Genomic DNA, 25,297 nt, shown 5'->3' with positions numbered 1-25,297 from the left:
CACACACACACACACACACACACACACACACACACACACACACACACGATGTTTTGCTGCTGTTGCTGCTGTTACCAGATTTGTCATTTCTAAGTGTAGGGCAGAGCTAGCAGGGCAAAGAAGTCCTGGTAAGAACTCCCTCCACCATCATGGAATAGAATCTTCTTGGCAGCTCAGTCTTGCAGAATTGCCTGGGGCACTGAGACTTCAAGCTACTTGCCTAGGATGGTCACAACAGCCAACACGTGTCAACACTTGAACCCAGATCTTTCTAGCTATGAGATTTCTATCCACTACGTCAAAATGAAAAAAAATTTAAAGAAATTAACAAAGAGGTTATAGCAATACATTCAAAAACGTATCCACCCCTAAGAGATTCCTTCCTTCATTGCAAAGGTAGAGTACTAGGGATATAGATCATAAAATATATTGTCAGCCACAGTCAACAGGATGACTAGTTAGTGTTCTGTTGAACTGCTCCCCCCACCCTTTTTTTTTAAATAGGGAAGACTAGGGATGTATATTCAGAAATGAATACTTTGTTTTTATAAAAAACAAAAAGCAGCAATAGAAATAGTTTTAAAAAATAAAATTGTAAAGTAAAACACATGAACAAACTAAATGAGCAGTCCCTCAGACAATAACTACTTTAAAAACAAAAACAAAAACCTGGAAAGCAGTTTAAAAGAAATTAGATTGAGATAAGCAAGCTATCTTCCATGGCATAAGGGGAAAACCACAACTTTGGAATCAAACAACCTCAGTTCAAAAATCCTGGTAAGAACCTGGTAAGAACTTTCCCAACCTCTCTTAATTTCAGTGCCTTCCTTCCGTTAATCATTTCCTATTTATCTTCTATATATCTTGCTTTGCACATATTGTTTTCGTGTCTTCTCCTCCACCAGGACTGGAAGCTCTTTGAGGCCAGAGACTGTCTTTTGCCTCTTTTTGTATCCCCTTAACACAGTGCTGGTACACAGTAAATGCTTAATAAATGCTTACTGATTCTTACTTTTTGAGGCCGGGCAATTCATTTCACAGATCCAAGTTTCAGCCTCCTCTTCTCTAACAGCAGGGCCCTCAAGGTCCCTTCCAGCTCTAGTGCTCTAAGTCTAAGATAAGACACCAAAACCTTCAAATGGATAATGGGCCTTCTTATAAAAGGTCACATTCATTAAAAAATCAGAAGGAAACAAAACATATAAAGAAAATTCTTAATCAAGTAGGGATAGAGGTAAACATAAAATATAAAACAGACCATTTTTAATACATAAATTTTTTGAAAAGCTTTTCTATTAAAAACAAAAAAAACCAAGGCTAGAATAAGAAAGTAAATCCATATCGGCTGTGGTGAGGAATCTTTGCACCAAACTTCTCTGATAAAAGATAATCAAGAAACAGGAAAATGACACACATATTTCAGAAGGTCAAAAGATAATCAAGAAACAGGAAAATGACACACATATTTCAGAAGGTCTTTCCCCAATCGATAAGTGAATCAAAGGACCCGTACAGTTTTCAGCAGAAAAAATACACTCTGAATAGGGTACAGCTATTACAAAATAAGACGCTTTTGCTTCTTTTCTCACAAGGAATGGATAGCACTAAGGGAAGACACAGAGGTGGGACTGAAATGAGCCCTCACTAGAAAAGGCCAATTAACCTCTTTACCACAATGTTCCTGCTCAAGGTAGCTGCACATGTCATAAGAGGGAAGAAGCTGATGTGGGACCACTGATTATACATCCTCAGAGGGAGGTGAAATGACCCAGGTGCTGCCTCATGATGGCATCAGACTCATACAAAACTGTTGGCGCAGGAAAGTCAGCTTTATTCTTCCAGAAAACTGAAATTTCAGCCAGATCTTTCCATCCCTCAATACAATCCCAGATTCCACAATCCACAATACAATTTTTTCCTCTAAATCTACCAAATTCTTATAGGCCGACTGAAAGAAGTACTACATTCTTTCCTATCTAAATAAACGAGAGAAGTTAAAAACTAGGTGAGAGCAGAATAATTCACAACCACAGGGGAAAATGCTTCAAATCAATCACTAATGAGAGAAATACAAATTAAAATAAATTCAGAGGTTTCACTTGATACTCAAATTGGCCAAAAAGTTTAAAGACAGAAACAGCATTGGAGGAGCAAAAGAACACAGGCAGACTGATATAAGACACTAGTTTGTAATTAGTCAAGAAGTGCCACTGGACTATACAAATCCTCTGATCTTGCAGTGAATTGGGCAGGTGCCCTGCCCCCTCCAGGACGTCAATGAGAAAGGGACAGCTAAGTGACACAGTAGATATAGAGGGCTAAACTTAAAGTCAAGAAGACCGGTCAATCTGAAATTATAGGACCATACTACTACTAGTAGGCATATACAGTGAAAAGGTCAAAGATAAAGAGAAAAGTCCAAGATAAAAACTTTTCGTGTTGTTCCCACAAAATTGGAAACAAAGCGAGTGCCTATCAAGTAGGAAATGGAATAATTTATGGTATGAATGAATGAAAAAGCATTCATTAATGACTTATGTGTCAAACACTATACGCTAAGAGTTTAGCATAATGTAATGAGAATACAACTACAAAAGCAAAGACAATCCTTGACCTCATAACCTAAATTCTTTTTTGGGGGGAGGGGGGAACTAGGCAATGGGGTTAAGTGACTTGCCCAGGGTCACACAGCTAGTAAGTGTTATGTGTCTGAGGCTGGATTTGTACTCAGGTCCTCCTGAATCCAGGGCCGGTGCTCTATCCACTGCACCACCTAGCTGCCCCCCAAGATAACTTAAATTCAAAAGAAGATAAAACACCAGGAGTGGTAGCCAGAGAGATATTTTGGTTTGGAAAAAAACAGAAGAGAGTGAAGACACAGGGAACTACCCCCCCCCCCCCCAATCCAGCTGTACAACCAGTATTTATTTGATTATGGTATTAGTTTTGGGTACAGGAGAGAAACAGACAATGAGTGAGAAGTTGGCCATACTGTAGTAAAGTGAAGCATGTAAAAACACAACAAAACAGTGGAAACTGAATGCTGTGAAATTATAATGACCAAATTTGGCCCCAGAAAAAAGATTTAAGAAAGCACCTATTCCACCCTCCCCCTGTAGGGGGGCCTAGGGATGTGGGTATGCACAGGGGACTATGGGTATGGTTCACTGCATATATTGTTAGATTTTTTCAATGTGTTAAGTTTTGCTGAACAGGTTTGTTTTTCCTCTTTTTTATTCAAGACTATGGGTGTAAAATATTACATATGTCAGGCACAGATGATATGGTTAGTTTTGCTGAACTGCTCTTTTCCATACTCTTTTATTCTTTGTTACAAAAGACAGCTGCTGGGTATAAAAGTGGAAGATGTATATATATTCAAAAATGAACAAGTATCAGTAAAAAATAAGATAATTTTAAATGAAAAATCAAATAATCAATAGGTTATTCATTGCACATGAATAAGTCAAACCAATTTTTAAAAAATATTAAGACTTTGATAAATTAATTTATACTTTCAATCAACAATGATGAAAATACAAATTGGCTACTTAACAGCAATAGACAAAATAAAATGTATACTATGTAAAAACAATTAGGAAAGACTATCAAAAGACAAGATGAAAAGTAAAACCAAGAGAAGAAAATCTATTCAACCAGATTTCTGAATATATTATGAATCAAATGATCAAGACTAGTACCTGGGCACAAGAAATACAGATTATAAATGACAAAATTGACAAATTTTTGGTCTAAAAACTTAAAATTTTTACATGCACAACATCAATGATACAAGAAGAGAAACTGCAGAGTAGGAAAAAATACTTGCAGCAAACTTCACCAAGAAAGTCTGAAATCCATGATAAAAATTTATGTCAATTGCTTATATTACACCAAAAACTATTTCCCAATAAACATTTTAAAGGATAACAGTTCTTAAGACAAATCACAAGGTATAAATGACCACATGAAAACATATTCCAAATTAAAAACAGTAATACAAACACAAATTAAAACTGAGGTTTTTACTTCACACCTTGCATACTGGTAAAGATGACAAATATAAATAGTAAAATATCATAGAGACTATGGAAAGAGGCACGCAATAAACTGTTGTGAGACTTGTGAATTGGTCCAGCAGTTCTAGATATCAACTTGGAATACTTCAAGCGAAAAAATGATTAAACTGCATATATTTGTTCTTTGCTAGTACAAAAAGTGCTACTATAAATATTTTGGTTTATAAGCTTATATCATCACCTTTTATCATAAAGAAGTAGAAACAAAAACATCCAATGATTGGGGGTGTATCTAAACAAATTGTAGAGAAGCATGCATACAAAGAAAAAAAGAGAGGACTTACACATATTGATACAAAGTGAAGTAAACAGAACCTGAAAAACTATGTAACACAACTACAACCATGTAAACGACAAAAGAAAAAAAAAAGCTGAACACTATAATTAAAATGGCCAAGCTTGTCCCCAAAGAAATGAGAAAATGCACCACTCTTCTTTGCCAAGGGAAAGGAACACTCTGGATATGGAACACAGTGTCTACCTTCAAACACATTTGATGTGTTGCTTAATTTTCTTCAACTATTTTTCCCTCTCTGTTATCAGTTGTTACAAGATGGATCTCTGGGGAGGGAAAAAGGAAAGAAACAAAAGATATTTTGTAAGAAACTTAAAAATAGAAATAAGCTGTCCATACCCTTCGGCCCAGGGATACCACTACTGAGTACATATGTCCCAAGGAAGAAACAAAAGACAAAAACCGAGATTTAATATATGTTAAAATATCCAAAGCAGCATTCTCTGTGGTAGCAAAGAACTAGAAACAAAGTGAGGGGAAAAATAATTGAAGAATAGCTGAAAAAACTATAGTAAAAATAGTGTGGATGAATATTATTGTACAGCCAAGAAGAAATATAATGAGGAATTTAGAAAAAAAAGATTTTTATTAATGATAAAGAATAAAATAAGTAGAATTATAATACAGACAACACAACACAACACACAATGTAAATGAACACTGAAGGAGGTAAAGACAAACAACTTTGAAAGTCTTAAGATCACTGATCAATGAATGTGATGACCAACCAACATTCCTATACTGTTGATTCATGCTCCTCCTGACAAAGATGTGATAGATTCAGAATGAAACATATTTTAGGGAATGTTTTGCTTGACTATGCATAGAAAGATTTTGTTTTCCTTTTTTTCTTTAACCCTTTTAAATTAGGGGGGGTGGAGAAAAAAATAAATGCTTGTTAATTGAAAAATAATTTTTTAAAATGAGGTCCCAGAAAATAAAGTAAAGCTTCCTCCTCAAGGTAGAGAAACAAGAAACTACTAGGACAAACTTGAGCATCTATCAGACACTATTACTGTATTAGTTGCTTTAGCTGAATTCACAAAAATCACAAAACTGCGAGGGACCTTAGAGATCACCTTGTCCAACTCCCTCATTTTACCAATAAAGAAACTGAGGCTTGTTTTTCTTCTTGGCACTAGGGAGGGTTCCTTACTCCCCTCACCCCTCAGATAGGATGACTGCTTTAAAGGCAAAAACTAGCAATAAAATATTTGGGGCTTTTTGTTTTGTTGTTTCTTTTGGGTTTGTTTTTTGTTTTGTTTTGTTTTTTACAAATGGGCATTGAATGCAAAAATTAGGTAACAAAACACAGAATCTGAAATAGACTCAAATATAAGAAGCTGGGTGGGGAAGAGGAGGAAGAGGGTGATTTCATCTGTATAGAGAACCTCCCATAGAGCAGAGTCCCTCTACCAATATAGCTTTGCAACTTACACTCTTAGATTGTTGCCTAGGGGCATCGAGAGGTTAAATGAATAGTTCTGGGTCATAAAGCCAGTGTCAGAGGCAGAATTGGAACCCAGATAACTCTGGCACAGTGGATAGAGCACCAAGCCCGGAGTCAGTAAAACCCGAGTTCAAATCTGACCTCAGACATTTACTAGCTGTGTGACCTTGGGCAAGTTAACCTTGTTTGCCTCAGTTTCCTCATCTGTAAAATAAGCTGGTAAAAGAAATGGCAAATCACTACAGTATCTTTGCCAAGAAAATCCCAAATGGGGTCACAAAATGTTGGACATGACTTAACTATCCTAACTCCTAAGCCAAATTGCTATAATAGCTCCCATTTTTAAGGTTTAAGGTGTGCTCAGGGTTTACTTTTTTATAAGCTATTGGACAAAGGTTTACATAAAGCACTTTTACACAGATTATTGTATTGTTATATCCACCGACGGTGCAATGGACTCGAGAATCCTGGAAATATCCTCAAAGAAGAGTGATGGACTTAAGAGTCAGGAAGACTTGAGTTCAAATATGTCCTCAGATACTTACTACAAGCTCTGTGACCTTGGAAAAAGTCACTTAACCTCTGACTGCCTCAGTTTCCTCAACAGTAAAATGGAGACAGTAATAGTAGTAATAGTAATAACTCTCTTACCGGTTGTTGTAAGAATCAAATAAGAGACTTATAAAAACTGCTTAGCACACTGCCTGGCACACAGCAGGCACTATATAAATGCTTGTTCTCTTCACCTCTCCCCTGTTATTTCATCACATTCCCTCATAACTCTGTGGGGTAGGTGCTATTTTCATACCCATTTTACAGATAAGGAAACTTAAGCCTGAGAGGTCACAGTTACTAAGTGTCTGAGGTAAGATTAGAACTCGGGCCTCTCTGACTTCAAAACCCAGCATTCTGTCCACTATTGAGGATGCATCCTATTTATTCCCTCACACAAAGGCCAGGTTGGTCTACACACAGTTCTTCAAAGATGTATCTTCCACATTCTTAACTCAGACCACTCATCAGCCTTGCTTCCTCAACTCTCCTCATTCAAAGATGGAAAATAAAGACAAGACTGTTGACTTTTGCTACCACTTAAACAGACGAAAACAATAGTACATAAGTAGTTACAATTTCATATTGAGATGCACTATCAAGAAAGCATTAAGGGGCAGCTAGGTGGTGCAGTGGATAGAGCACCTGCCCTGGATTCAGGAGGACTTAAGTTCAAATCCAGCCTCAGACACATAACACTTACTAGCTGTGTGGCCCCCGGCAAGTCACTTGACCCCATTGCCTAGCCAAAAAAAAAAAAAAGGCATTAAGTGATAATGTTTAATATGTATATGTATAGCCTATATTAGATTTCACACCATCTTGGGGAGGGGGAAGGGTGAGAAAATTTAGAACTCAAAAGTTTATAGAAGTGAATGTTGAAAACTAAAAATAAATTTAAAAAATGTTAATTAAAAAAGGCATTAAAAAGTAATTGCAGGGGCTGTCTGTATATTTTATATTGGCAAGTGAAAAAAAAATAGAAGAACAAAAGAAAACCATAGCACTGATTATACTGATTTCCTAAAATTTCTTCATGTACTCTGAAGACTACCAGTCTAATTTCACCATTTTTGTTTAAAATTTACCTACACTCAAAACTTACTTTACATCTATATATACACATACATAAATATATATATATAATGTGCACAATGTATGTATGTGCGAATATATGTATATATACACACCTATGTGTTATATACACATATATTGTCACATACTTATATATTGAATATTTTATATTGGTATATCTATATTTAAAAGTCTCACCTGTTTTGTTTTGAAAAAACATTTAAAGTCTATTTAGAGAGCAGTTACTGAGAGGGGCAACCTGGCCTGGTGGGTACAGAGTTGGCCTTGGAGTCATGAAGATCTGGGTTCAAGTTCTGATTCTAACACTAGCAGTTACTTGACCCTAGACAAGTTACTTAACTTTTCAGTGCCCCAGGTATTGAATTGAATTGAAGTATAAGCTGCAGAACTATCAGACTTCCTTGCACCTATGAATCCACATATCTGGTCAGAAATAACAGCAAAAATAAAAGTTACTGAAATTGGTAGTTTAAATAGATCTCAAAAGAAATATCTTAGGGGCAGCTAGGTAGCGCAGTGGATAGAGCACCAGCCCCGAAGTCAGGAGGACCTGAGTTCAAATGCGGCCTCAGACCAAACACTTGACACATAGTAGCTGTGTGACCTTGGGCAAGTCACTTAACCCCAACTGCCCATAAAAAAAGAAAAGAAAAAGAAAAGAAATATCTTCATGATGTTTTGAGCACAGCAGATATTTAATAAAGTATTTACTGAATTTGAGTTATTGGTTCATATAATGTGTAATCTCACTCAAAAAAACCTATGGTAGTGGTCAGAGCACGGAAGGGGCAGTCAGAGGTTCAAAATTCTAATCCCTACTAATACATACTCCCCACACATGACCCTCAGGCAGTCTTTTCTCTGGGCTTTAGTTTGCTTGTGTATAAAATGAGAGGACTGGACTATGTCAGGGGTTCTTAACTTGAGGTCTGTGAAGTTTGGAGTTTTTTTTCATATTTAATAACTGTATTTCAACATAATTGGTTTTCTTTGTAATTCTATGTATTTAATTTTATGCATTTAGAAACATTCTGAGAATGGGTCCATAGACTTCACCTGACTGTACTAGGTGATCTCTAAGGTGATTTCCAGCTTAAATTCTGATTCTATAAAAGCTATGGGTATCATGAGTTTCAGGTTACTGAGCTATGGACTGTTCTGGGAAGTGTATAACAAGTCATCAGAAAGAAGTAATGCATGACCAATTCAAATGAGCTGGAAACCTATTTTAATGTCACTAACATTCCAAGGCGGTCAGAAAGTTGTTTTCCCTCAGAAATACCACCACTTTAACATCTTTTCTAAAGGTTAAAATGATAAAATGTTTCTAATCAATCAAGGATTTTTTTATGTATCACGTGCTAGGCACGGTGAGAGGCACTAGAGAAATAAATTCAAGAGGGACAAATCCCTACCCTCAAGTAGTATGCATTCTTAACCTGGGGTTCATGGATAGATTTCAAGGAGTCCATGAACTTAGATGTGAAAAAAGTTACATCTTTATTTTACTAACTTCTAACTGAAATTTAGCATTCCTTCAATTATGAATGTAGGCAACAAAACATTCATCTGAAGAGACCAGTGGCTTCACCAGACTGCCAAAGGGGTCCCTGACATAAAGGTTAAGAAACCCTATTCTTAGGGGCAGCGAGGTGGCGCAGCGGATACAGCACCGGGCCTGAAGTCAGGAGTACCTGAGTTCAAATTCGGCCTCAGACCAAATACTTGACACTTACTAGCCGTGTGACCCTGGGCAAATCACTTAACCCCAGCTGCCAAAAAAAAAAAAAAGAAAGAAAGAAAAGAAATCCTATTCTTGGGAATACAACATGTTCACAAATAAAAAGGAGTCTTACAAAATAAATACCAAATATAGGAGTGAGAAACAGGAGGCCCTAGGGAAGGCCTCTTAAAGGATGTGGCGCCACCTTAACCTCCACAAAAAAAAAATTAAAATCTTATTCAACTTAAAAAAAATTCTGAGTACAGTTACCTGTACATAAACACAAGTAATTAGGTTTCTTTTTTCTTTTCTTTGATCTAGTTGTGCTATTTCACTAGTGTATGGAAAGCCCAATAAGAAAACTGTACTAGAGAAGATAACCAACAGTCCTGCTTCTTATAAAAAGCCTTAGAACTTTGCCTGGGGTAACTGAGAGTTTAGGTCATTTGCCAGGGGTCAGAAAGCCAGTATGTGTCTGAAGGGACTTGATTGAATCCAGAAAAACCAAAGCTAGCTTTCCAGCCCCACTATATACATGCTGCCCTGCTTTTTGCTTTAGACATAAGAAATGTGTCCCTCCTTGGATGGTCCTGTCGCCTCCAAAAGACTGCCTTTTCTGTCATCTCCGCTCTGTCACTTATTTTTCAATCTCTTCCTTTCTACTGGTCTGTTTCCTACTTCCTACAAACAAGTCCATGTCTCCCTTATAATTCAAAAGACCCTCACTTGATCCTTCTATCCCTGCTAACCTATATCTCTTCTACTGTGTGGATAAACTCCTGCAAAAGGCCATCTACAATAGGTGACTTCACTTTCTCTCCTCTCACTCTCTTCTTAACCCCTTTATAATCCAGCTTGGGACCTTACCATTTCATAGAAATTGCTCTCTCCTAAGTTACCAACGATCTCTTAGGTGCCAAATCCAATGGCCTTTTATCAGTCCTCATTCTACCTGACCTCTCAGCAGCCTTTAAACATTACTGATCACTCTGTCCTCCTTGATACTCTTCTTTCTGGGTTTTGCGGACATCTCTCTCTGCTGGTTGTTCTCCTACCTATCTGACCACTCCTCTGGCTCCTTTGCTAGATCCTCCTCCAAATCACACCTTCTCACCATAAGTGTCTCTCAGGGTTTTGTCCCGGGTCCTCTTCTATTCTTCCTCTGTTCTACTTCACTTAATGAACTTATTGGCTCTCATGAATTTATTTATCATCTCCATGCTGAAGACTCTCAAATCTACCTTTCTTGCCCCAAACTAACTGCTGGCCTCCAACTGCACACCTCCAATTGCCTTTCAGACATCTAGAATTAGATGTCCTATAGACATTTTAAACTAAATATGTCCAAAATGGAACTATCTTTCTTCCTAAACCCCCACCCCTCTCCTATTCACCCCGTTACTGTAGATGGTAACACTATCCTCCCAGTTCCTCAGGTTCACAACCTAGGAATCATCCTCAATTTCTTACTATCTGTCACTCTCTATATCCAAACCATTGCCAAGGCCCTGCAACATTTCTAGTATACATCCCATTGTCTCCCCTGACACTGCCCCCATTCTAGTGCAGGCCCTTATCACCGCATGCCTGCACTACTGTAGCAGCTTGCTGGTGAGTCTGCCTGCCTCAAGTCTCCCACCACTCCTATCTACTCTCTATTCAGCCACTAAAGTGATTTTCCTTTAATAAAAAAAAAAAAATTAAAAAAAAAAAAGGCAGGTCAGACCATGTCATCCCTCCCTAATTCAATAAACTCCAGTGGATCCCTATTGCCCATAGGATCAACTACATAATCCTGTGGTTGACATTCAAAGCCCTTCAAAACTTAGCCCCCTCCTACCTTTCCAGTCTTCTTATACCTTACTCTCCAACACATACTCTTTGATACAGAAACACTGGCCTCCTGGCTATTTCACAAAAGACATTCCATTTCTCAGCTCTAGGTTTTCTATGACTGTCCCCTATACCTGGAATGATCGCCCCTCCTCATCTCTGCCAACTGGCTCCCCTGGGTTTTTTTAAGTCCCAACTAAAATCTCAACTTTCACAGGAAACCTTTTCCAACCCCTCTTAATTCTAGTGCCTTCCCTTTGTTAATTATTTCCTATTTATCCTGTATATAACTTGTCTGTACAGATGTGTTTGCTTGTTATCTTCCCTTTTAGACTGTGAGTTCTTTGAGGGCAAGGTTTGTCAGTGCTTAGCACAGTGCCTGGCACACTACAGGCAGTTAACAAATGTTGATTGATGGATATAACAACTTATGGAAAAACATGCTTGACTAAGGCTTTATTGGATACTTTAAAAAAGACTCCAAGATCCTCCCATATACCACCAATATGAATTAGTTTCGATCCTTGAAAAAAAATCACGCTTCACACAAAAGTAGCTCCAAAGAGTAACTTAGTACGAATCCACAATTCAACTACATTTCTCTTTAAAGTCAAAAATTGACATATGAGCTTGGATACAAGAGGAAATAGAATATTTAGGGAAACAAAAAGAAAAACACAGACCTGCAGACAGTCATGCAGAGCATTTATTAACTGCTTGCTATGTGCCAAGTATTATGCTACAAACACAAGTACTAAGAGAATTCCTATGAGCAAGGAGATCAATGGGGAAGACAATACATACAGGGTATGGAAGAGGCAATGTGGAAAGTGAAGGAGAGTGAGGCAAAGCATGACTTTGGTCCTTCCCCAAATGGTAGTCTTGGAGAGGGAGTCACTAATGAGAAGACAAGGACCCCAGAAAAATATACTGCCAAAATGTAATGGCTACAGAGAGGAATGAACTAGGAAAAAGATGACCTGACTCCTGGCTCTGTCATTTACTACTAGCTAAGTAACTCAGGTCTGAGTCATGGTTTTCTCATCTGCAAAAATGGGGGTGTTTACAGGATCCACCTCAAGGTGCTACAGTGAAGGTCAGATGACAGCAGTATGTGAAAGCTACTGTAATCACTATGTAAGTGAGCTAATCAATACTATTATGACCGAAAAAATAATCACTGTTTTGCAGTTGCTAATGACTCAAGGAACAAGAAAAATTACAAACATTCAGAAGACTTAATATTAACATGGAGCAAAGGCAACAAAAAGCACACCCTCAAATAAAAGACTGTTTTCCCTCTAAATATCCAATTACTGGCAAACTGATGACAGAGCAACTAGCTAGCAGAGCCTAGCTAGCACAGGCCCCTCCAGGAGCAACAGGCTCTTTTTTTTCCCCTACTGTGGACCCAATTCCACTGAAGGTGTGAAGCTTCCACTCCTGCAAGTTTACAAACACTCCTAACCAACTTTCCATCTAATATAGACGTAACTCCAAGGAATGCAAGAGGCATAAGAAACACTAAAGGGACTTCTTCTCTGCAGACCTTGTGACCGCAACAAAGCATTAATTATTTCCTATTTATATAAATAACAACTTGCTTTGTAAATATTTGTTTGCTTGTTGTTTCCTGTTGTTAGATTGTAAGCTCCTTTAAGGCAGAGCCTATATTTTGCTCCTTTTTGTATCCCCAGTGCTTAGCACAGCGCCCAGAACAATAGAAGGTGCTTAATAAATGTTTATTGAGGATGATTAATTTTGTGTAATTCAGTGTTTCCTTCTGTATGATGGGAGTATCTACCACTACTTTATAGTTTTTTTAATAGGTTTATAAACAAAAAATTTTTTTTAAATTTACATATGATAATTCTTCTCATCTAAGAGCTCAAAGTACAAAGGAAGGGGACCACTGCCCACTGCCTATCTTACAATGAACTACCCATGTACAATCAATCTAATATTGCTATACTGGGTTCCAGAGTCAGCTTGCCACCAAAGGCAAGCTCAACAGACCCCATTGGGTCCCAGTACAAGCAGACCCAGCCAGTTCCAGATATCCCAAACAAGTACCAGGGACAGCTTTTAAGTTCAGACATTCCCTCCTCACACTCAATACAATTTTAAGACTCTCTTGTCATGAGCTAAAATGCATACAAGTCATAAGTTCAGGCAGTTAGCTAGGTGATACAGTAGATATGGTGCCGGATCCTGTCAGGAAAACCTGTGTTCAAATCCTGTCTCAAAATACTTACTAAAGCTTGACCCTGGGCAAGTCACTAAAATTCAACTTGTTTCCCCAGCTGTAAAATGAGTATAATAATATTACCTACCTCACATAGTGGTTATGAAGACCAAATGTGATAACACATACAAAGCATTTTGCAAACCTTCAAAACTACAAGCTATTAGCATTTTTATTATTAGTTTTTAAAATCAAGTTCTATGTGTGATTTTTAAGATTGGAAGAGAAAGGGAAGTGTGGAAAGGATCTAATTTCTTCTCCAAAAAAACAACTAAATGGAAGGAGGTATACTTCACAATTCTGATTAAGGGAAGAATGCAGAAAGCTTTGCTTATTTAAAATTAAAAGGCTTTTGCACGAACAAAATCAATGACATTAGGAGTAGACTCTATATCTGGGGGGAATCTTCATATTCAACATTGTTGTTTAAAAAAAAAAATTCTGACCTCCAGTATTTATATAGATTTGACTAGACTATGAGGCATTTCCCAATAAATACTTGACCAACAGATATAAAGAGAAAAATTTTGAAAGAAGGTAATCTAACAACAACCATTTTTTTAAAGCACACAAACATCACTGGAAAAAACACAAATTTACATAATTGAGATATTTCACACACAGCCAATTAAAAACACAATAAAAGACTAAAACAGTCAACGTTTCAAGGATTGATAGAATACAGGAACAGTTGTTCCTGGGGCAGCGAGGTGGCCCAGTGAATAGAGCTCTGGCCTTGGAGTCAGGAGGACCGGAGTTCAAATCCAGCCTCAGACACATAACACTAGCTGTGTGACCTTGGGCAAGTCACTTAACCCGGATCACCTCACCAAAAAGAGGAGAAAAAAAAAAAAAAGGACAAGAACACTAATTTATTATTACCATTCTAGAAAGTTGGGAATTATAAGAGGAAAGTAACTAAAATGTAAATACTCTTTTGATCACGCAATCCTACTACAGCGCATAAATCCCAAAGACAGAAGAATTAAAGGTCCTATGTATACCAAAATAGTAACCACAGCACTTTTTGTTAGAGCAAAGAACTAGAAACAAAGTGGTCACTTACTGATTAGGGAACAATTGAAAAATGTTATGTAACAGAGTATTATTATGCATTAGGAAATTATGAATGAAAAATTCAAAAACATAGAAAGATTTGCATGAACTTATAACAATAAGCAAAACTAGAAGAATATACACAATGATTTATTTCAATGAAAATGAAGACCACTAAAAGAAACTCATTTCTGAGTAACGAAAAACCCAATAAATTGTCCCAGAACAGATAATGAAATGTATCTCCCTCATCTCAGTACAAAGGAACTATTGCAAAGTGAGGAAAGCAGAACCAGGAGAATACAAAAGAAGACTAAAATAATGTTAAGTGAAGAGAGCACTTGAGGGCAACAGAGATCAGATCAAATGCAATAATAAATACGGACTCCAGGTGGCATGCTGGTAAACATTTCCACTAAGCAGAGAGGTGGGGGACTACTGGTTAGGAATGTTACAAATTGTCATTTCCAGTATATCAATTTAGCTTATTTTCCTCTATTGTTGGGTGATACAAATTACTGAAAAATTATTTTGGTACAAATAAATAATGAAACACATTAAGACATTAAAAAAAAAAAGACTGGAAGATTCCTTTTTAAAACTATGCATTAATGTTCTAATAACTTAGCTTCAATAATCCATTAACTTACATTGACAATCCAATGGACAACTCACAGTACCTCAGACTCAACATGTCCAAACAATTCATCTTTCCCCTAAAACTCATACTACAGTCAATCTCATCTATTGGCATAGCTTTAATTTTCACCCCTAGGAGGATTATTACCAAAACCCTTTCCAAATCTGACTTTCCTTCTGAGTTCAAGCCCCACAGTTCTAACTGCCTGTAGGTCATCTCCACTTGATCAATAGGTCAAATACAAACATATTCCCAAAACTCCTCCTCCTCTCCTCAAAACCTATACCTCTTCCTCATTTCTACTGATGGCACCACTGTCTTCCTAGTCACCCAGGTTCAAAACCTTACTGTCACCCTTGATTCTTCCCTTACTCCCTCACATCCAATAAACCGACAAGTCTTGCCAATTAGCAATATATCTCTCTTCTTATCCATTCTCTCCATTCCCACTCAGCGTCACCCTCCTTCACGCCCTTCTTGAAATCATTGTTCTAGCACTGGAAAAAGAGCTTAGAGGCCATCTACTTCAACTCCCCCAACTTTACAAATGAGGAAACAGATCCAAGAAGGTTAAGTGACTCACTAAGTAAGCATCAGAGATGAGATTTGAACTCCAGTCCCCTGACTCCAGAGCCAATGATCTTCCTAGTGTTCAAAACTACTACTATAATAGCCTCCTAACTTCTCCTCCCCACTCCACTCATCCCATTGCAACAGGTGTAATCTTCCTAATGCACAGGTCTATCTATGTCTGCTTACCAAATAAGTTATAAACTCCTCAGCTAGACATTCAAGGTTCTTAAAGTATCGAGCTCCAGTGTACTCTTCCAGCTTGCTTCCATTCTACTCCACTTCATGCATGCTATATTAGAAGTGAACCAGCAATCATACCTGGTTTACCTCCCAGTGTCCTCTATATTCCTTTAATGTACTTTCCCCCACCCCACACCTACTGAAATCCTTTTTTTGCCCCCCAAAGCTTCTATGATATGCCACCACTTCTATGAGGACTTCTCTAAAGTTCCTAGTTACAAATGATGACTCCTCCTTTGAATCTCTACTGCCAGTGAAATGAACAGAAGCAGGAGTATACACAATGACTATTTTAACTATGTCAAATGAAAGATCACTGAAAGAAATCTAAGTGAAGGAAAAACCAATGAAGGTAACATAAAAATACCTCCCTTACTCACCAGAGAGGCAGGAAGCTACAAGGACAGGATACTGTACACACAGTCAAGACTGTCTCTGCATAAGGTGTTTTTTGTTTTTATTACTATTTCTTTGTCACAAGGAAAGGTTGTCTGGAGTCTGAAATGATGGGAGACAAATGATGTATGGACAAAAAAATTCTCTGTCACTTAACACCTTCTATTCACAAATTACTTTCTAACTTCATTTCTATAATTACTTCCACATTGTTCATCTCCTTCACTAAAGTCTAAGCTTATAGAGGGGGAAACTATAGATTTGCATAGATCTATAGCTATTTACGATCTACCTATCTCTATTTGCGAGTCATCTACATAGAGATGATGTTTTGTTTCTTGGACTGCATCTTAATAATCTTGTATAAAGAGCATGATATGCTCAAGGCAGAGTGCTAGATGCTAGAGATAGAAAGAAGAAAAAGCTATACATCTATATGCATATATCTAGCTATCTATATAGAAAGATATACATAGATTATAGATATTCATATAGATAAAACAGACATAGACATCTGATCTTCATCTCTCACTTGAGCTCTAATCCCATGTATCTTCTTCAAGTGCTTGCTGGACATCTCCACCCACATATCCCATAGGCATCTCAAACTCAACACTGTCTAAAACTGAATTAGTTGTCTTGTCCTCAAAAACCACCCTTCCTCCTAACTTCTTTCTGTCTAGGACACCACCATCCTTTCCAGTCAGCCAGTTTCACAACCTAGGAGTCATCTTCAACTATTCAGTCTTAATCACTCTCTGTGATTAAGTTGCCAAATCAGTTGCCACATCTTATCAATTCTACCTCCTCAACATCTCACGTCAACCCCCTTCCCGATATTTATGATATAGCCAATCTAGTTTAGGACCTTATCACCTCTCACCTGGACTGCTTACCACAGTGTCTTAATTGGTTTCCCTGGTTACAGTATCTCCCATCTCCAATTTACCTTCCATAAAGCTTCCAAAGTGATAGTTCTAAAGCACTGGTTTGACCATGTCACTTCCCTACTCAAGAAACTTCAGTGGCTTCCCAATGCTTTGGGAAATAAAATACACACTTGTGCAAGCCGAGAAGCCTGATTGTAAAGGGCTTTCAATGTCACTTTCAGGCTCATTCCCATCAAATACTCTATACTTTAGTCAAATTGGCTGTGCCCCTTATGAATCCAATATTCCAACTGCTTCCAAACCACCATTATACAGAGCTGTTCCCGTATTTCCTAAGAAACATTCAAAATGGATTGTTTAAGTTCAATTTTTTCTTTAAACAAAATAATTTGTGGGATTTAAGTGAAGCACACCCATTATTTAGAGATTTGTATCTGTATGACTTTATATTTTGTTCCTGTAAATTTAGTTAAGCAATAATTGGAGTGCTGATCAATAAAAATGATAAAGAATGTGGAGAAGCTGATTCAAATGATCCAGTATCCCTTGGCAAAATAAATGGTATTTGGAATTGGTCTTCATTGCCCATGGGAAAAATCAAGGCCCTCCACCACCCTCTATTCTTTCTCATTTTTTGTGTCCTCTAAGAAAGAGGCAAGGAGCCCCTTCCCTCCTGACCAAGGCTTCTACTTGAGCCCTTACCCCAATCTTGTCTAGGAGATGCCCCACCAATAACTCCCTCTCATATTCAATCTCTCCCTATTTAGTGGCTCCTTAACCCGACACTTTCTCAAGTCTACTTTATTTTCTTCTCTCTTTAATTGACAAAAAAAACAAAAAACAAAAAAACCATGTCAACCAATGGCTTTTACTTCCCTCCCTCATATTCATTTATCAACCTAAGTCCTCATCCTCCTTGACCTAATTCTAATTGTAGCTTTTGAGAACCTCAACCAGCCTCCTCTCCTGGATACTGTCCTCCCTTTTCTTCCAAGACACTATTCTCTTTTGGGTCTTCTATCTATCTGATTGTACTTTCTCCTTCCCCTTTGCTGGATCCCTTTGGCTGAGTGTCCCCCAGGGCTCTGTCCTGGGCCTCTTTTTCTCTTTTCTGTCTACACTCTCTCTCCCTTGTTGATCTTACCAGCTCCCATGGGTTAAATTACGTCTAAATACAAGACTCCTAAATCTATATATGTAGCCCTAAACACTTTCATGAACACTAGTCCCAACATTACCAAATGCCTTCTAGACATTGCAACCTGGTTGTCAACAAAATATCGAATTCAAAATGTCCAAAATAGAACTCATCATACACTTACCTCCTAAACCAGCTCCCCCAGCAAATTTCCCTCTTGTAGTTAACACTAAAAAAAAGACCAGGTGCATCAACTGATGCAAAAATTTTACTTTGAAAAAAAAATTTTTTTTCAGCCTACCTGTTTCTGTTTTTTGTTGTGTTTTTTATCATAGATTTATTTAAAAGTGCACTGTGTCCACTGATACTGCTTGCTCCTTCAAAGGTAGACTTAATTCTGCTCCTTTCAGTGTTAATGGCAGCACCATATTTCTAAACACTCAGGTCCACAACCTCAGTCATCCTTGTACTCTCACCTTTCTTTCACTCCCCCATAACCATCAGTTGCCAGATCTTATGATTTCTATCTCCCCATCTCCAGGATCCACTGTGTTCTCTCCACACACAGAGCCACTCCCCTGGTTCAATTCCAAACATTTCATCACCTAGACTAATGTAATACCCTCCCAACTGAATTCCTTGCTTCCAGTCTCTCTCCTCTCCAATCCATCCTTCACACAGCTGCCAATATAATCTTCCTCAAGCACCAATGTGCATGTCATTCCCCTGCTCAAAGACATTCAGTGATTCCCTACTGCCACTAACTAAGATATAAATAAAACCTACTAAATCTGTCATTTAAAGCCCTTGATTATCTGGCTACCAACTAGTTTCTCAGATTTATTTCATTTCACTTCGCTTCACATATGTTACATCTCTGTCAAACTATTCTTCAAACTCTGTATACCCAGAATAACAGCATCACAGAAACTCAGGGTTAGACAGAACACTCCCTCAGAGACCATGCAATCCAGCCTACTCCTGAATGAGAATCCAGTATAACCGTCAGTTTATTCCACTTTTTAGAAAGCTCTAATTATGAGGAAGTTTTTCCTTATCTAAACCTAAAAGTGTCTCTTTTAACTTCCACTCATTGTTCTTACTCTTGCTTTTTGGGGCCAAGCAAGACAAATCTAATCCTTCCTCTTTGACAATCCTTCAAATACTTGAAGACTGCTACCATGTCCCGTTTAAGCCTTCTCTTCTCCAAACTAAACACTCCCAGTTCCTTCCATAGAGACTCATAGGGTATAATCCCCAGGTCGTAGAACATCTTGGTCACCTCCTTGAGAGCAGGAGCCATCTTTACCTTTTTTTGCATCCCCAACGGATAGCACAGTACCTACCACCATGTACATAGGAGCTTAATAAATGTTTGTGGACTGAATGATTGACTCTGGATACTTTCCAGTTTATCAATGTCTTTCCTAAAATACGATGGCTAGAACTGAACACGATACTCCAGACATGGTCCTAGTCCTGGACATTATCTCTTAAGGCAGCCAAATATCACACTAGCTTTTTTCAGGGTACCAAATTACACTGCTGACTCACTCATACTCTTTTGGGTCACTGGAATCCCCAGATCCTTCTTAGAGGACCTGTTCCCTCCCTCTCCCCCCATCTTATACTTGAAGTTGATGTTTGGAACTCAAATCTAAGAATTTTCAACTTTATTCTTATTAAATTGCATGTTGTTAGGCAGTTAAGATTGTGTAATGGAGAGATCAATGTCTTGAGAGTCAGGAAGGCATCAGTTCAATTCCTGGCTTCGACATTTCAACAGGTATGTAACCTTAAGAAAGTCATTTAAACATCTCGGAGCCTCAGTTTCCTCCTTAGTAAAAACAGAGATAACAGCAACTACTTCACTAGGTTGTTTGTCATAATCAAATGAGACTATATATGTAAAGCATTTTGCAAACCTTAAAGCACCACAGAAATATTAGCTATAATTATTTTTATCAAATTCTCTCTCCATTGTATTCCAGTTCCCCTTTGGCATAAGCTAACGCCACCCCAGACCCAGAATGTATTTCCTTAACTCCTCTTAGAATCCTTTGCTTCCTTCATGGTTCATTCAGCTCAAGTGCCAATTCCTATGTAAAGCCCTATGTAAAACCCCACAGCATTAGTGCTGGGCTCAAATTACCTGTGCACATGTAACAGCCTCCCTATGAAACATAAGCTACTGGAGTGCATGAACTGCTTCGTTTTTTGCCTTAGTATCCTCAGTACTAGCAGAGAACCTGGTATAGAGTAGAACTAAATATCTGTTGAATGAAATTAAAGTTCAGGAAAAAGAACAGGTAGATGGACAATCATAAAAATAAGTCTGATATAGTCACGATTCTTTTTTTTTTCAAATGTGAAGGAATATTTTCCTGTGGATATCAGAACCTATGTACAATGCTATGCCAATCATGTTTAGCAAGAGATACTGCATCCATTTGAATCAACTGCTCATCTTCCTTTATCATCATTGCTGTACAGAACTCCAATTACTCCAATTATCATTTTACTAAGCTGACAGGTGAAAGTTTCTCCAAATGAGAACAGGTGTGGTTCATTTAAATTCCACAGAAATTATTTTGGCCAAAGGAAAAAAAGTAGAATTTACTCAATTAATATTAAATATTTGTTATAGGCATATTCTTATTAAAATTCATCAAACTTTAAGCACCTACTACATGCAAGGTGTTGGAGACATAGGGATGGATAGGAATTTCATCAATATCAGAAACTTCCTATAAAGATCCAGTACAGAACTTCTCTGCAATTTAAAGCTTTAGCAGAGTTCTCTAGGAAACAATTCGAGGTTAAGCCAATTTGTTTTCAAAAATCACGAAGTACAAGTCAGAGGTGGAACTTGAACCTAGGTCTTTCTGGCTCCCAAGTCAACTGTCAATCCACTAGCTACAAAGTGTCTAGGGCTGGGGCTACAAAGACAACAACTAGACTATCCTTGCCCCCAAGGTACTCTCACCCTACCAAATAGTTTACCGTTCGACCTCTGGGCAAGTCACTTTGCCATGGAGCCCAAGTTACCAGCATCTGCAAAACAGGAATACCAGTATTATCTTCCTAAAAGTGGCTGGGAGACTCGGACTAGATAATGTATGGAAAGCTCATAAGCCCTTAAGGTTTGCAAACATAAAGCAATGGCTACAGCAGGCAGAGTCAAGCCATCTGAACCCTCCTATTCAGAATTCCACCTCCAGTTTTTCCCAACCAGTAAATAGCTAGCAGCCGTTTCCTACGTAAGTAGCAGGGATGATAACAACATTTATAAGGTCATGCTTGCCCCAGTCTTGAAATTTTCTTAAAGGTAAGATGATTTCCATAAATACAAAGTGGCATTTTCAAATGCAGGTAAAAATTGCTTCTGAAAGCACCACGTGTATGATGAATAAAAGACAAAAGGCATTGCCTTAAACACAACTGGAGTATTTTCAAACTACTTTTTTGTAATTCTGGACCTATAGTTTTATTTATCAACTAGGTCATTTATGCTTTGTGTGATGGAAACATTGCTATCATAAATTAACAATCAAAGCATAGCCTTCGTGCAGAAGGCAGCACCCTAAAGGGCAAGAACTGGAAAACAATCTGAAACAACACTTTGGAAAATTTGCACTTCTCTCCCATCCATTACAAATGAGAAGCTTTGGAACACCATCTTTCCTGAGGCACCCTAATGAAATGATCAGATCACTTCTCCAAAAGGAACTTTAAAAGGCTTATATGTAGATACCACGTACTGCACCCATCTCCCAGGAATCACTAAGGCCTGGTTGCCAAAATTGCTCCAGCTTCCACTGAGTCATTTGGGTGAAAATATCTTCTTCCAGAACCCGTGGCAAGAAAAAGAAATACAGCAATGACTCAAAAAAAAAAAAAAAAAAAAGAAAAAAAAACTCTTTCAAATTTGTAACGCAACCCAAGTTATCCAGTAGGCTGTGGTCCTGTTTCCAATAAGATGACTGCAAACTCAGACTATGAGTCAGGTCCTTTAGGAGTGGACCCAGGTAGGTTTCTGACACACACACTTTATATATGTAAAAGGAAGAGTGAGCACGAGGGTGGAGTGGAGGAAGGAGGGGCCCCATCTATATAACCTTTCCTAGGTCATCACAGATGCGACCAACGTAATTATGGCCGGGGGGGGGGGGGAGGGGTGGTTAAAAAAAAAAGTTGAAAACTTACCAGGCGAGAGCTGGAAATTGGCAGGCAACTGGATCGTAGTTGTGCTGGGAGCTTTCGCGGCCACGATTTGGGGAGTGGGCAGCCTGGGACCGCTGTTGGTCTTGGGAACGGTATTGACAGTGGCCAGTTTGGTCACCAGGGTCCCCAAGGGGGCCGTCTTCACCAGCGGCTGGGACGCTGCGGTCACCAGGCTGAGACTTATGGGGGCCTTCGTGTTCAGGGTCACCGGGGTGCTCCTCAGCGAGGACGGGAGCGTGCTGCCGGCGGCCGGAGGGAGGTGGCTCTGGACACTCCCGTTGGTCAAAAGGGCAGGGGCCATGGTCACCGTCCCGGGGACGCTGAGACAAGCCGGAGAAGAAGCGGCGGCGGCGGCGGCACCTTGTTCAGAGAGGCCGGCGGGCATCCCCCCGACCGAGGCAGCTGCAGCTGCTGCGGCAGCCGCGGGGCTGCTGCTCATGGGGGACAGGAGGGCAGAGGCTTCGCGAACGGTTCCCGGCTCCAGAACTGGGCGAGCTCCACAGCATAGCGAGCCAGAGTCCCCGGGTCCGCTGCAGAGAAGTCAGGGGCCGGCGTGGCGGAGAAGCCCCAGTCCGAGGAGGAGAAGGAGGAGGAGGGCAGCCCGGGGCCGCTCAGCGCCGCGGCGGACACGCCGCCAGGAAGCCCATGCTCCCGCCGCCCTCGCCCCAGCGCTCCCACGTGGGGCTGTTCCCCGCCGGCAGCCGGCCGGCCCGGCGCCTCAGCAAGCTCCCGAGCCCGCCCCGCGGCACCAGCTCATGCTGCGGCACTCCCGCCCCGGCTCTCCCTGGGCCCAAACTTGTGCACCGACCGCGGTGGTCCCGCCGCCCGGCCACAGCCACCCCCGCCGCGGACTGACACACACGCACGCACGCACAAAAAAGGAGAAATATACAAGGGGGCGGAGGTGGAGGGAGGAGAAAAACTAAAATGAAATTTAAAAAAATAAGAAGAAAAAGAAAAAGAAGCAGAAAAATCCCATATTTAGACGTAAGCCCCCTACTTAGCAGCGGAGCGGCAACAGCGAACGACTGCGCCGGCCATGTTTATATAGCCACGCGAAGGATGCGCGCACGCGCTCTGGGCGCCACTCCACCCCCTCCCGGGGTTCCCTGGAAATTGGGCTTTGTGATTGGCCCTGAAGAACAATCAGGATTGTAACGTCACAGGGGACGACTCGAAAGGGCGTTCTCCAATCTAAAATCATGGGGGGGGGCAAAAGGGGGGAGGGGTCGAGTTGCCGGGCACCCACGTGGGAAACGGGAGAGGAGACCTGTATTTTGGAAATGGACTGCATCGGAGAGTGTTGTCTTGTCCTCATCCTGAGTGCATCTCTTCTGGAAGAGAAAGGTAGAGGATATGCCTGTCTCATGTGTTGTTGGAGGAGCTAGGGCTGGGCTTTTCCTAAGCTTGGGGGGGGAATCCAAATCTCATGGGTTTTCTTCCAGGCTGAAAAATCTCTGACCTTTACAATGCAGTTGCAATTGAAAAAAGGAAAAGAAATGTATTAGGATTTTTCTGCAAACACAGAAACTCAATTAGCTATTTGATCAGCCATGCGCTGGATTTAGGTTCAACAATACACCTATGACCTTTTTCACTGCTATTAAACTAAAGCTCTCCTCTATTCCATCCTATAGTTGTAGAGTTGATTTTTTTTTTAACGGAAGTGAAGGACTTGGCATTGATCTTCATTAATTTTCATCATGTTCATTTGGACCCATCCCAATCTATTCAGAAGTTTAGAGGCACCTTGACTCTTGCATTCCAAAATATGTGTTTGTTCTCCCTCTCACTTTGTAATAACAGCATGCATCTATTTAACACTTAAGATTTGCAAAGCACTTTTCCCTAATGTAGTGTATGTAACCCCATTTTGTACTTGAAGAAAACAGGTTCAGAGAGTTGCTAGTGTCAGTCTGACATAGTCAAGTCATTTTTTAAGTGTTTATGCTCCAGGGTTAGTAGCTAGGTGCCAATGGAAATGTCTTTTCTCTGTAAGATCAATCAATCAATAAACATTAATTAAGTATCTGCTAAATGCCAGGCACTGCTTTAAGCCCTAGAGATACAAAGAAAAACAAAAACACTCAGTGGTCCAGAAGCTCACAATTTAATAAGGGAAACAATATGCAAACAACTATGTACAAAAAAGATACATACAACTTAAATTGGAAACAATCTCAGAGGGAAAGGGATTGCAGATTGGCTTCTTATAGAAGGTGGGGTTTTAGCTGAGACTTCAAGGAAGCCAAAAGGCAGAGAGGTGGGGAGAGGATTGCAGGCATGAAGAATAGGCAGTGAAACATACTGAGTAGGAAGCAATGTCCTAGTGAAGAATGCCAAGAAGACCACTGTCACTGTATCCTCCAAGGCAGGGAAGGGAGTAAGACTTAAAAAGATTAGGAGTAGAAGGATCCTTGGCCATGTTCCATCTTCATTTTTCTGAATGATACTATTTGGTGTGGGTCAAATGTGACATTCTTTCCACTACACAGTGCTGCCTCACTTTATATAACCTTTAAGTTTTTGTTGTTGTTTGTCCTATCAGACTTTTCATGACTCCATTAGAGGTCTTCTTGCAAAGATACTGGAGCGCTTTGTCATTTCCTTCTCTACCTCATCTTACAGATGACAAAACTGAGGCAAACAGGGTGAAGTGACTCGTCCAGAGTCACAAGACTTGAGTTCAAATTGGGCCTATACCGTGAATTTTTCACCAAACTTTCTTTAAATTGTTTTTTCCCTCCAGCAATTCTCATCATTTCATTATGTGGAATTGATTATAATCTTTTTTCATCTATCTCTGTGAGATTTTACAAATAAGCATACATTCTAAACTAGATTGTCTGGCTACCATCTCTTTCCTCT

At 39.4% G+C, this 25,297-nt stretch overlaps 1 protein-coding gene across 2 annotated transcripts in view; it reads right to left on the bottom strand.

The window, feature by feature from the left end:
• LOC114054104 (transcription initiation factor TFIID subunit 4B-like) overlaps positions 1-22,829 on the bottom strand; it is a 184,533-nt gene extending 161,704 nt beyond the window's left edge. Inside the window, exon 1 of one of the 2 annotated variants that reach the window (XM_027877218.1) lies at positions 22,412-22,829. In XM_027877218.1, coding sequence (XP_027733019.1) covers positions 22,412-22,814 — 403 coding nt within the window. In that variant the 5' untranslated portion in view covers positions 22,815-22,829. The remainder of the gene's footprint in view (positions 1-22,411) is intronic. The other variant, XM_027877217.1, reaches the window with a different exon arrangement.
• Positions 22,830-25,297: the final 2,468 nt, after the last annotated feature.

The sequence above is a fragment of the Vombatus ursinus genome, unplaced genomic scaffold (genome assembly GCF_900497805.2).
Source record: "Vombatus ursinus unplaced genomic scaffold, bare-nosed wombat genome assembly UNPS02014812.1, whole genome shotgun sequence".
NCBI lineage: Eukaryota > Metazoa > Chordata > Mammalia > Diprotodontia > Vombatidae > Vombatus > Vombatus ursinus.
Note: the sequence above shows the minus strand (reverse complement) of the source record. Positions and strands in the feature narration are given on the sequence as shown.